At 40.3% G+C, this 12,880-nt stretch overlaps 1 protein-coding gene across 1 annotated transcript in view; it reads right to left on the bottom strand.

Moving 5' to 3' along the window:
• Window positions 1-12,880, bottom strand: part of htt (huntingtin) — a 688,215-nt gene that overhangs the window by 453,258 nt on the left and 222,077 nt on the right. The window contains exon 20 of the mRNA XM_090385445.1: window positions 3,865-4,049. Within this exon, the coding sequence (XP_090241571.1) occupies window positions 3,865-4,049 (185 nt within the window). The remainder of the gene's footprint in view (window positions 1-3,864; window positions 4,050-12,880) is intronic.

Here is a 12,880-nt window from a genome sequence, read left to right as displayed (position 1 = left end):
AAGTGATGGCTGAATGACAGAAGACAGTGGGTGGTTATACAAGGGTGGTTCAATAAAGAATCGCCTCCACCTACTTCCACATACCGAAGTGTCATGATATTTTGTGTATAACATCATACATATCTCTTTACTAAAGGTGTAAAATTTCAGCCCTATGTCTTAATTTGTTTTTCTCTTACAGAGCTGAATGTGTGATGAAGTAGCATCATGGACAAAGTTGAAGCCAGAGCTGTAATCCGGTATCTGTTCTTGAAGGGGAAATCTCCTAAAGAAACCACTAGGAGATGACTGCTGTATATGACGATGAAGCCCCATCCTATGGCATTGTGAAACACTGGCATAGACAGTTTAGGTGTGGTTGGACATCAGTAGAATCTGAGCCCATTCCAGGTCGTCCCCATTCAGCCATTGATGACAGCACGATCAGAAAAGTGGAGTCGTTAATCATGCACGATTGCCAGATATCTGGGAGGTGAAGATTAGTGTGGGCTCTGTTGAAACAGTGCTTCACAGCCAACTCCATTTACGGAAATCGAGTGCAAGATGGATTCCCAGATTATTGACTGGTTTCCAGAAGGCTGATCGACAACAGAAATCACAAGAGTTGCCAGCCCTACGCCAAAAAAATGAGAAAGACTTTTTCTCTCATCTAATCACTCAGGATGAAAGTTGGATACACCATTTAGACCCTGAAAGTAAAAAGCAGTCCATGGAATGGCAACATCATGGTTCCCCACCCAAGTGTCAGCAGGAAAGCTCTTGCCGACAGTGTTTTGGAATGAGAAAGGCATAATAATGACTGATTACCTGCCAAAAGGTAGAACGATTACAGGTGCCTATTATGCCAACTTACTCACAAAATTACGGGAGAAAATCAAAACATGTAGGCGTGGCATGCTGTCCAAAGGTGTGAGAATGTTTCAAGACAAAGTTCACACTTCTGAAATTGCAACAACACAAGTGACCACTTGTAGATATGAAATACTGCCCCATCCAGCCTATTCACCCAATCTTGCACAATCGGACTTCTTGTTTCCTTCCCTCAAATCATTTCTTTGGGGGACCCACTTCCCTGACGACAAGACACTCATTTCTGCAACACAGTCATGGTTGAAACACCAACCTCACCACTTCTACAAAAACGGTATCCATAGCTTTGTCCATCGATGGGAAAAATGTGTAAATCTGAACGGTGGCTATGTAGAGAACTAAACTAACAATCAACATGCTAGCACCTCTGCACCTAGGTCAGGGTGATTCTTTATTGAACCACCCTCGTAAATGGGCTTTGTTATTTGTTATGTTTGTTTGTTAGAGAGAACTAACAATCAACATGCTAGCACCTCTGCACCTAGGTCAGGGTGATTCTTTATTGAACCACCCTCGTAAATGGGCTTTGTTATTTGTTATGTTTGTTATTTGGTTTTTAGGAGCATTAGCAACTAAGGCCATATTGCTCCGGGGATATGCGGTGGTCATTCCCTGACCTTTCCGCATCCTCCGTATTTGGTGGTGACGGGCTCGAACTCCGGTCTAATCAAGAAGCATGTGCTATGCACTGCTGCTCCTTCCCACCTGGCTACGGAGGCGCCTCGTAAATGGGCACTGCTCTTCATGGATTAATGTTATTAGTGGAGTTCCCAAGGGTTCAGTCCTGGGACTCTTACCATTTATATTTATTAATGATATTGATAAAGGCATATCAAGCTTATTGTCAAAGTTTGCATATGATAAGTTGGCAGGGTGCTTAATGACACAAATCAAGACACACTACTGCAGTATGAACAAGAAAAATTAAGCAGATCGTCTGATAAGTTGCAATTGGGGTTAATGCTGATAAACACAAGGTACTGCATATGGGCAGCAGTAGCAATCCCAGAATAACATACCAATTAGGTAGTACCACACTCAAGATTGTGAAGAATGTAAGAGACCTATGGGTAACTGTACAGTCCAACATGAAGTTCTCTGTGCAAATGCAGACAAGCTGCTAAATCAGACAAGACTGCAGCAATAATTCAGACACAGCATGGGTTTGTTAAGGGAAAGTCTTGTCTGACAAATCTGATAGGATATTATGATGTGGTTACAAAGGAACTGGATGCAAAAAATAATTTTGATATCATATATTTGGATTTCAAGAAAACTTTTTTTGACACTGTTGCGCATGGAAGACTATTGTAAAAATTGGAGCAGAATGGTATTAAGGGTAAGTTGCTACAATGGATAAAAGGATGGTTGAATGGGAGAAGACAGAGGGTGGTAATTAATGGGTGCTGCTCTTCGTGGATTAATGTTATTAGTGGAGTCCCACAGGGTTCGGTCTTGGGTCCTCTGTTGTTTTGTATATTTATCAATGATATTAATGAAGGTATATCAGGCTTAGTGTCGAAGTTTGCAGATGATACAAAGGTTGGCAGGGTTGTTAATCACAGTAATGGCACTGTGCTACTGCAACAGGATCTAGATAATTTGGGCAGATGGGCTAAGAAGTGGCAACTGAAGTTTAACCTTGACAAATGCAAAGTACTGCATATGGGTAGAACTAACCCCAGAGAAATGTACCAACTGTATGGTACTACACTTAAGGTGGTAGAAAATGAAAAAGACCTGGGAATAATTGTGCAGTCAGATATGAAGTTTTCTGAGCAATGCAGACAGGCTGCCAAGGCAGGTCATGGGGTTTTGTAAATGATATATAGGAATTTTGCTAGCAGGGAGAAGGAGGTGATTGTCCCTCTGTATAAGGCAATGGTCAGGCTGCGCCTTGGGTACTGCGTACAGGTCTGGAGGCCTCATTTTAGGAAGGATGTTGATTTGCTTGAGAGTGTACAGAGAAGGGCAACAAGAATGGTGAGGGGAATGAAGGATCCTCTCACCGAGAGAGGCTTAAGTTCTGCAAATTGCAGTGGCTGGAAACTAGGCACCTGCACGGTGATCTGATTGAGGTGTATAAGGCCTTGAATGGGTTGAGCACACTGAATTCTGATGGGATTCTTCCACTTGTTCAGATTACGAACCTAAGGAGGCATAAATTCAAATTAAGAAAAGACAGATGTAGAAGAGATGTGCGGAAATTTGCCTTTAGCCAGCGGGTGGTTAATTGCTGGAACAAACTTCCATCTGTCGTTGTGGAAGTTGATAGGTTAAATAAATTTAAGGAGGAACTGGACAGGCATTTGGAGGGAATGGTATGATATTTTTTTTTTTTTTTTGGCTGATGCTGCATAAGCTCATAAGCATATGCTGCATACACTTGCTTTCTTGCATCACATGCCACTACTACTACTATCAGCTCAAAGAGATCTGTTAATGATATACAGGAACTGCCAGCAGGACAAGGACATGATTATCCCACTGTATAAGGCAATGGTTAGGCTGCACCTAACTATTCTTTTTGCAAAAAAAAACTTATCACAAAAGACTTTCCTGCAAATTGCAATCTAGGTACTTGCAAGGAGACCTGATTGAAGTGTTTAAGGCTTTAAATGTATTGAGAGAGAGAGAGAGAGAGAGAGAGAGAGAGAGAGAGAGAGAGAGAGAGAGAGAGAGAGAGTGGGGGGGGGATGGCTGCAGGTTAGATGTATTAAAATTTACTTTCAGCCAGGGAATTAATTGTTGAAACAAATTACCATCTACTGTTGTGGAAGTAGAATAGTTTGCATAAATGTAAGGAAGAATTAGACATATTATTAGAGGAGTTGGACAAATGAGGTGGATAGCATTGTTTTTTTGGTCAGGCTGCGCCTATAAATTTTTTTTGTTGATTGTGCACCAGCTTGCTTCCTTGCATCATTTGCTACTACTAATACTAATGCTTAAATATGACCTGGGGAAGACGTGAATAGGTACCGAAGGCTCTACCTTGAGAAAGCCTACTGGGAGAACCTTTAAGAGTTCCTGAAACAAGGGTGATATCATCTTTAGTTTTTCCTTTCCTTTTGATAGGACTCAGAGATGGTGGATTAGGAAGAGAAGGAAGTGCAGGCCTATTACTAGAAGTTACAGGTGCTTGTTCTTCTAGTACATGAGCAAATATATTAAGAAGCCTATAAAGAGAAAAAAACACAATCATTACTTATAAAACCTTATTACTTATAATGAATAAAAGCTTGACAGTCATTATATTTCAAGCTTTTGTAGAATACATGCTTTTCTTGTAAAAAATAATAGGAATAAATACAACTGGTTTTCTTAACTATTACTTTTAGCCAACTTTAAGGCACAGTTTCTCTGTATTATAACATTAAAAGATAACAGAAACAGTTAAACTTCTAAAGGTTTAAACCTGCTAGCATTTGCTTAATATGATCGGCAGATATTTGTGGTTGTGGGAGGAACTGACCAAATGCTGCAAAAAATCACTGGCACCAATGAATATTTTTTCCCCAGCAGAATAACTACATAAATGCTATAAAACTAATATGTATTCTAATATGTAACTGAAATGGTTATTTTTCATAAAAAAAAAAAAAAAAAAAAACTTTCAAAACAAGAAAATTCTTATTTTTATGCACTGATTTAGGGGCTTATAGATCATGGCAAACAATAGAGGTTTCTGCTTGAATTAAAAAAAAGGGGGGGGGGGTGGAAAAACAGGTTTGTTGCTATCACAGGGATCTGTGATAGCAACAAAGGATGCTATGCAACAAAATGCAATGGAGTATGTTATGTGCATATCAGAAAGTAACTTAATTATAATTAAATGAACATGATTGTCTAAAAGACCACTGTGGAAAAGACACTATTTATCACAAAACAAGTAAATGATACAATTGGGGTAAATTCTTAACAAGGTGCAACATCACTACCTATATACCAAGACACCCCAATATTCAATTAAAATAAACACCATTAAATAGAAAGGGCAAAGTGACATGCACTCCCAGCAGTGCAAGATACTATGATGTGGTAACAAAGGAACTGAATGCCAAAAATAATTTGGTATCATATACTTGGATTTTAGGAAAGCTTTTGATACTGTTGTACATGAAAGACTGCTGTACAAAGTGGAGAGGTATGGCATTAAGGGTAAGTTGCTACAATGGATAAAGGGATGGTTGAGTGGGAAACAACAGAGAGTGGTAATCAATGGACACTGCTCTTCGTGGACAAATGTTATTAGTGGAGTTCCCCAGGGTTCGGTGTTGGGCCCATTGTTGTTTTGTATATTTATCAATAATATTGAAGGTATATCAGGTTTAACGTCCAAGTTTGCAGATGATACAAAGGTTGGGAGGATTGTTAACAACAGTAAAGACAGTATGCTACTCCAACTGGATCTAGATAAGTTGGGAAAATGGGCTGACAAGTGGCAAAACTAACCCCCCCCCCAAACATGCTACTGAAGAATCAGTGCCACTTTCCAATAAAAATAACCAAAAAAAAAAAGGAACTCACAGGAACCACCTTTTTTTCCCCATTTTATTTGAATATTGGGATATCTTGATAGCAATACTGCAGCTTGCTAAGAATTTACACTAACTGCACCCCTTACTTTTTTCATGGTAAATAGCATTTCTTTTTCACTTTTAAGATGAACAGTTAAGTTGTTCATTAGTATTAGCATTAGTAGAGCCATATGATGCAAGAAAGCAAGCTTATGCAGCATCAGCCAAAAAAAAAAAAACACCACTTCCATTTCACCTGTCCTTGAGGTTGTCCTTGACGTTGTCACAGACATTCTCTCAGATATGCCAGACAAGCTGTTCTTGCTACCTGGGAGTCTAAAACGCTGATGGAACTGATATTCGGGTGACACTTAAGTCAAGTGGACCCAATTTCGGCGAAGTCTGGACGGTCTATGACAGCCAAATCCGCTGCTTGCACCTTCACGATGGTGGGACTGTTAGTAATCCTGGGTATAACCTCCATGCACAAGAGCATGGTGGGTGACCACCCAGGTGTGAACCAACGTAAGCAGGGGTCGAGGTGTGGCGCCCACACCACATGGAGGAACGCCGCCCCTCTATGTTACCAGGCAGTACTAGGTGGTAGATGACTCTCATCAACCGGTGAAATACCACCACTTTGCTTATTGGAGGCTTGAAGTGGTGGAACCCATGTTTAGTCTCTAGAGCTAAGTTCCGGCCAACCCTTCCCTATCTCTTGCATCATGCAGTATGATTGATGATTTTTGAGGTTATGATGAATGTCGTGGCGAGATCCAATATTCCTTACATTTCGAGGGTACGGCTCTAAAACAGTGTTCGCAGGCCGGCCGCTAGATAGTACACCGGACCAAACCTACTGGTAACTCTCTAGGAGGCTTCCGGATCAGCTAGTGTATAATCTTGCTACCTCTACTCTGCCAGATAGTGACTGGAGGGAGTCCGAGTAGTGTGTATGCGGGGAGCATTGTCGAGGCCACGTTATGTCAAGGATCTGGGTATATTCTTACCACACGTACGCCATATCCAAAAATTTCATTACTTCATACAGCATGTCCCACCCACTTTTTCTTACTATTGAATACACCATGAATTGTCAAAATAATAGAGCAAGCTTATCTGCGAAAAGACCTAAACCTCACAAGGACTTCCTAATTCATTTCACAAATATACGTGGTCTCAATTCCAATCTCAACGATGTCCATTCCCACTTGCAGTCTTCCAAACCCTATGTACTTTTTCTGACTGAATCTCAGTTATCAGTTGATTCAAATACTGCTCATCTCAGATGTCCAAATTATTTGCTGTATGATTCCTTTCGCCTCAAAGATGGTACTTATTCATATGTCCGTTCTGATATTCCCTGTCAGACTTGGCAATTTGGAATCTCCTCTCTTTGATCTTCTCTGGCTTAAAATCTCTCTACCTCATTGTGTCAAATTCATCTGTTGTCTCTACCGTTCTCCCAACTCCACTAATCACTTGGAGCTCTTTGACTTCCTCTCTTTGCAACTTGACTTTCTCCAGTCCAACTTTCCTAACAGTGAGGTAATTTTCCTTGGTGATTTTAACGTTCCCAACTCCAGCTGGCTTCCGTTTTCTAGTTACACCAACCCAGCAGGTCGAGATGCTGAGGCTTTTGCAATTACTAACGACCTAGCACAGATTGTTCATTTACCTACAAGAATACTGGACAATCCTATTCATACAGCCAATACGCTTGATTTTTTTCTCACAAACAACCCTTCTAAGTACAAGGTTGAAGTGAGAGGTCCTTTAGGTACTTCAGATCACAACTTGGTGATTGTCTCTTCTCCAATGGAACCTTTATCTCATGGCTATTCCCAACCTCGTATTGTTTGGCATTACAAGAATGCAAAATGGGATGACCTGCGAGACTTCTTTTCTTCTTTTCCTTGGTCTGATTACTGTTTCAAAACTTCTGATGTCAACGTTTGCTCAGATCGTGTCAGTGAAATTATTCTTGCAGGAATGGAATCCTTTATCCCACACTCCACTTTAAAATCTCGTCCTTTATCTAAACCTTGGTTCTCCAACAAATGTGCTAAGGCTGTCCAAGAGAAGAATGTTGCATATCGTAATTGGCTTGTTTCTAATTCTTCAGTTTCATTTTCTGCCTACACCAAAGCTCGTAACAATTGTAAAGCAGTTATTAATCAGTCCAAACTAAAGTTTGAACAGGCTAAGAGTAGAAAACTTGCTTCTTGCCCTAATGGTAGCCGAGCATTCTGGTCTCTTGCCAAAGCTATTGGCTGCAACTTTTGTCGATCTCTGTTCCCACCTCTGTCCAAACCAGATGGTTCTGTTGTCACTTCAGCCAAGGATAAAGCTGACCTGCTAGCATCCCATTTTTCTTCCAGCTCATGTATTAATGATCTTGGTAAAACACCTTCCACCATTCCTAACACGCTCCATTCAATGCCTTTTGTGGTCTTCCGTCAAAAGGATATCAGAAGGATTTTGATGAATGTCAAAATCCTTCTGATATCCTTTTCCTGATGGTATTTCTCCACTTGTTCTCAAAACCTGTGCTCCTGAACTTACTCCTATTCTTTGCCGCCTTTTTTCACTTTCTTATTCCAAAGGTGTTTTTCCTTCTGCTTGGAAATTTGCTCATATCCAGCCAGTTCCTAAAAAGGGTGACAAATCCCTCCCATCCAATTATCGTCCCATTGCAATCTTCTACTCTTTCTAAAGTAATGGAGAAATCAATTAACCGGCAACTCTTAAACTACCTAGAAACCTTCCGTCTGATCAACGATCGCCAGTATGGATTCCGTCAGTGTCGATCCACTGGTGATATTCTGGCTTATGTTACCCATTTATGGACTAATTCAATGGAAAGGTTCGGTGAAACACAAGTAGTTGCTCTTGACATCTCAAAGGCTTTTGATCGTGTTTGGCATAAAGGTCTTCTAAACAAGCTTCCATCTTATGCTTTGCCAACTGTTTTTAGTACTTGGTTATCCAGTTTTCTCTCTGATCGCTCACTGAGGGTGATGGTAGATGGCTCTCTGTCTTCTAACTTCTCCACTAATGCCGGTGTCCCCCAAGGTTCAGTTCTTTCCTCCACTCTTTTCCTCTTGTATATCAATGACCTTCTTCCATTGACTGGAAATCCTATCCATAGTTTTGCCGATGATAGCACATTGCATTCAACTTTCCATTTTGAGAAACCTTGTCCTGCTCAATCAGCTTCAAGTTTTCGAAAATCTGCTGCCAATTCCTTAAATGCCGATCTTCAGGTAATTGCCCAGTGGGGCAAAGACAACTTAGTTGATCAGTATTAGGACCACTGTTGTTTTTAATTTTCATAAACGACATTGATGAAGGGATAGAGGGCGTGATGTCTAAATTTGCAGATGATGTTAAAATTGGGAGAGTAGTTAATGATCACTGTCAAGCTGAGCTTCTTCAGAGAGACCTAGATAGACTTCAGGAATGGTCAGAAAAATGGCAGCTGTGCTTTAATCCAACAAAGTGTAAGGTATTACACCTGGGAAACAGTTGTTTGTTGTTTGTTATTTGGTTTTTAGGAGCATTAGCAACTAAGGCCATATTGCTCCGGGAATATGCGGTGGTCATTCCCTGACCTTTCCGCATCCTCGGTATTTGGTGGTGACGGGCTCGAACCCCGGTCTAATCAAGAAGCGTGTGCTATGCACTGCTGCTCCTTCCCACCTGGCTACGGAGGCGCCTCTGGGAAACAGTAAACCCAAAAAAACTTATTCACTTGGTGGAGTTCAACTAAACCCAGTACTGGAGGAAAGGGACTTGGGTGTTACGATACGGTCAGACATGAAATTCTCTGAGCATTGTAAACAGGTTGCAAGGAAGGCCCATGGTGTCCTATCGATGATCTATCGAACTTTTGCAAGTAGAGATGGGGATGTGATAATCCCATTATATAAGGCTTATGTTAGACCACACTTGGAATACTGTGTTCAAGTATGGAGACCGCACCTGAAGAAAGACATCGAGCTTCTTGAAAGGGTGCAAAGAAGGGTAACTCGCCTGGTGAGATCGGCAAAAGGGCGTCCTTATGAAGAAAGACTTCGAATATGTGGGTTGCAGAGTTTGGAAACTAGACACCTTAGAGGAGATTTGATTGAGGTGTTTAAGGCTCTGAGAGGCATCAGTAAAATGAATGAGGACAAAATTTTCAAGATTATAAATGATGCTAGAACTAGGGAACATAAATTCAAGTTACGGGAGGGAAATGTTTAGATTGGACTGCAGGAAGTTCTATTTTAGCCAGCGAGTTATAAATTACTGGAATAAGTTGCCTTCATGGGTGGTAGAGGCCGACAGTTTGGGGAAATTCAAAGGTCATCTGGATAGTACTTTCGGGTAAGGGAAGCGCATAGGATGATAGGTTTAATTTCCTTTTTATTTATTTTTTATTTTATTTTTTATTAATTATTATTATTTAGTTATTTATTTATTTATTTATTTTTTTTTTGTTTTTATCATTGTTTTGTTTGGATTTTTTTTTTTTTTTTTTTTTGGCTGGTGCAGCATAAGCCATAGGCTTTCTTGCACCATGCGGCCGTTACTAATACTAATACTAATTCTAAAACTCAGTCTTGTCTTATATCTCGCAAAAAGGATTCTTCTGCTCCTATGCTTATCTTTAGTGACACTCCGAGTTCTAGGCAAAATGATATATCTCTTTTGGGGATTACCCTGACTTCTAATCTCTCTTGGCACAAGCACATTACAAATATTGCTTCCTCTGCATCTAAAAAACTTGGTTTTCTCTTTCGCTCTCGGCGTTACTTTTCTTCCAAACAGCTGCTCACTCTGTATAAATCGCAAATCCGCCCGACCATGGAATGCTGAATAACTCCTCATGTGTGAATGTTGATGCAAAATATTCATTTAGTTTGTTAGCATCAACAGTTGAACTATCGATATCAAGTGGGCCAATCTGATTCATCCCATTCCTTCTAGAGTTTATATAAGAACTCTTTTTTGTTTTTCTTTGCATCCTTTGCCAATGATTTCTCGTAACATGCCTTCGCCTGCCTAACCTCCTTTGTGACTTGGCTACAGACCAGCTTATATCTATCATAGGTTTCCATGTCACCCATTAATTTATATGTATCCCATGCATTTTTCTTCTCTGTCATATGTCTCATTAGTTCATCTGACATCCATTTAGGCCTCAACCTTGAACAATATTTCTTAGTTGGTATGTAAAGCCTAGTAGCTTCCAAGATAAGTTCTTTGAATGCTTCTCATTTTGAATTTGCTGTTGGTAACATCATCAGTTGGTCCCACTATATAGAATTTAAATACTGTCTGTGACTATCATATTTGCCTTTACAAAAGCAAAAACCCTTCCCTTTACCCCTGATGGTTATTACCTCTTTGAGTAAATCCCACTTCAGCACACTGTGATCACTGCCACCTAGTGGTTCATTTATCTGCAGATTCTTAATGCATGAAGAATCACTACTGATAATCAGATCAAGAGTATTACTCCCTCTAGTTGCCTCCCGAACATGCTGATGTAGAAAACAATCATCCAATAAATCCACAAAAGCCTTGCTAGTGTGTGAGTGACCAACCCACAAATTCCAGTCAATATCTGAGAAATTAAAATCCCCCATTATACATCTCGCTGATTTACTGGCCCACTCTATTTCCCTGTACAGTTGTTTATTATACTCATCAGAGTCATTAGGGCTATAGCACACTCCTACTCTCAATTTTGATCTCTCAATGCTTATGTCACACCAAACTGACTCAACACTGCAGTGTCCAGCGATGTCGACTGGCTTCACTTCCTTGGATTTTGTGTGTTTCTTAACTAATAGCATAACCCCTCCTCCCTTCCTATCCAGTCTATCCTTTCTGTAGACGTTGTACTCCCCAAATTCCAGTTCTGCATTCCTTATATCTGTGTGACACCACGTCTCTGATATCCCAACAATATCTGCCTTTGATGTTTTGAGCAATACCTCAAATTCATCAAATTTATTTACCAAACTCCTAGCATTTGTGTACATGCAAGTATACATGCACCTGTTCCTATTCTTAGCTACCCTAACACAACCCATGTGTTTACTTGTACCACAATGACTCCCAGCAGTCTCTGAAATATCTTGCATTTTGTTTTCCAGGCTGCTGCTCATTCCAATAGAAACAGTGCAAGAATCACTTTCACCTCTGCCAGTGGCTACTGTTAATCTATTAGTCCTTGTATCCCCTCCAAGTAGCAGTTTTCCGACCCACCTAACACTGCCTCGATAGCATCAGGAAATATTCTTGCACCCTTTCTATTTAAGTATATCCCATCCTTGTAGAAGCAGTCTCTCCTGTTAACAAGTACAGACCAGGCTGAAAAAAATTCTATCCCCCTTGAGCCTTGCACAATCTTTCCAGGGCCAAATTGATCAACAAGACTCTCATCATATACTCCCTCCTATCGTGTCTGGGCAGAATTGCAGACACTTTCAAATTCAACCCTAATTCACGGATTTTTTTCAACAGCGACGTGTACTTTTTAAGTAATTCTGCCGGTCTCCTAATCTTAATATCATTAGTGCCAACGTGTACAACTATATCACCTTTTGTGCCCTTAAAATATGATATCCGCTCTACAACGTCATCAACCTTTGCCCCTGGCAGACATACCCTGGTCCCGTTCCACGTATTCTTTTTACAAAGCATGTTCCCCGTTTCCCTGACAATAGAGTCACTAACAACTACTAGTTCCTGTGGGACCAGCGCATTCTGCCTTGGGGGTTGCCACTGTTTTGCGTGATGACCAAGTACAAGCTCTGGCGTTGATGTGGACAGCTGAGAGCTTGATGAGTCCCCTCAATTTAGATCCTTTGAGAGCATCCACCCTGTCCTTCAAGCTCTCATATAGGCCCATAACAACGCTGAGTTGTCCCCTGATTTTGTTACACTTCTTACATCGCGCGCGCGCGCACACACATAAAGACATCCTCCATGGCAATATCATGTCCTGTACCCGACTGCTCCACAAACATCATGCAAGCAGTGCATTTTAAAAGGCTGTGATTCAGAGGGCAACTGCCCCCCTCAGTTCTCCCCTGAGCCACAGCACTCCTATTAGCTTGAGCCTTTTGCTTTTCTGCTCTGGTCTGAGTCATGATTTCGATTTAATTTCAATAAAATTTCAATTTCAGTACAAAATTATAACCCTAAACTTATATCTCAACACAGTTATAACGCTATATATATTTTTCAGTATCGAGAATTATCTACGAGTTCCATTTGTATAACTTCCGTATCAAGTTATGTATTAATTAATTATGTTACGTTTGTAATCTAAGTCGTTATATGTATTTAGTTAAAAGTACAATTTAATTGACAACGAAGTTTAACAAGATTAATAGATTTTACTGATTAATTGACAATATTATATTATATGCTATACTATACTAAGCTTATGCTAGCTAGTTCAGGATATAACCTTGTGTCATATAACAATG

Source organism: Mastigoproctus giganteus, chromosome 11 (assembly GCF_048544385.1).
Source record: "Mastigoproctus giganteus isolate SK-2022 chromosome 11, ASM4854438v1, whole genome shotgun sequence".
Taxonomy (NCBI): domain Eukaryota; kingdom Metazoa; phylum Arthropoda; class Arachnida; order Uropygi; family Thelyphonidae; genus Mastigoproctus; species Mastigoproctus giganteus.
This window is presented reverse-complemented; position numbering and strand designations above follow the sequence as displayed.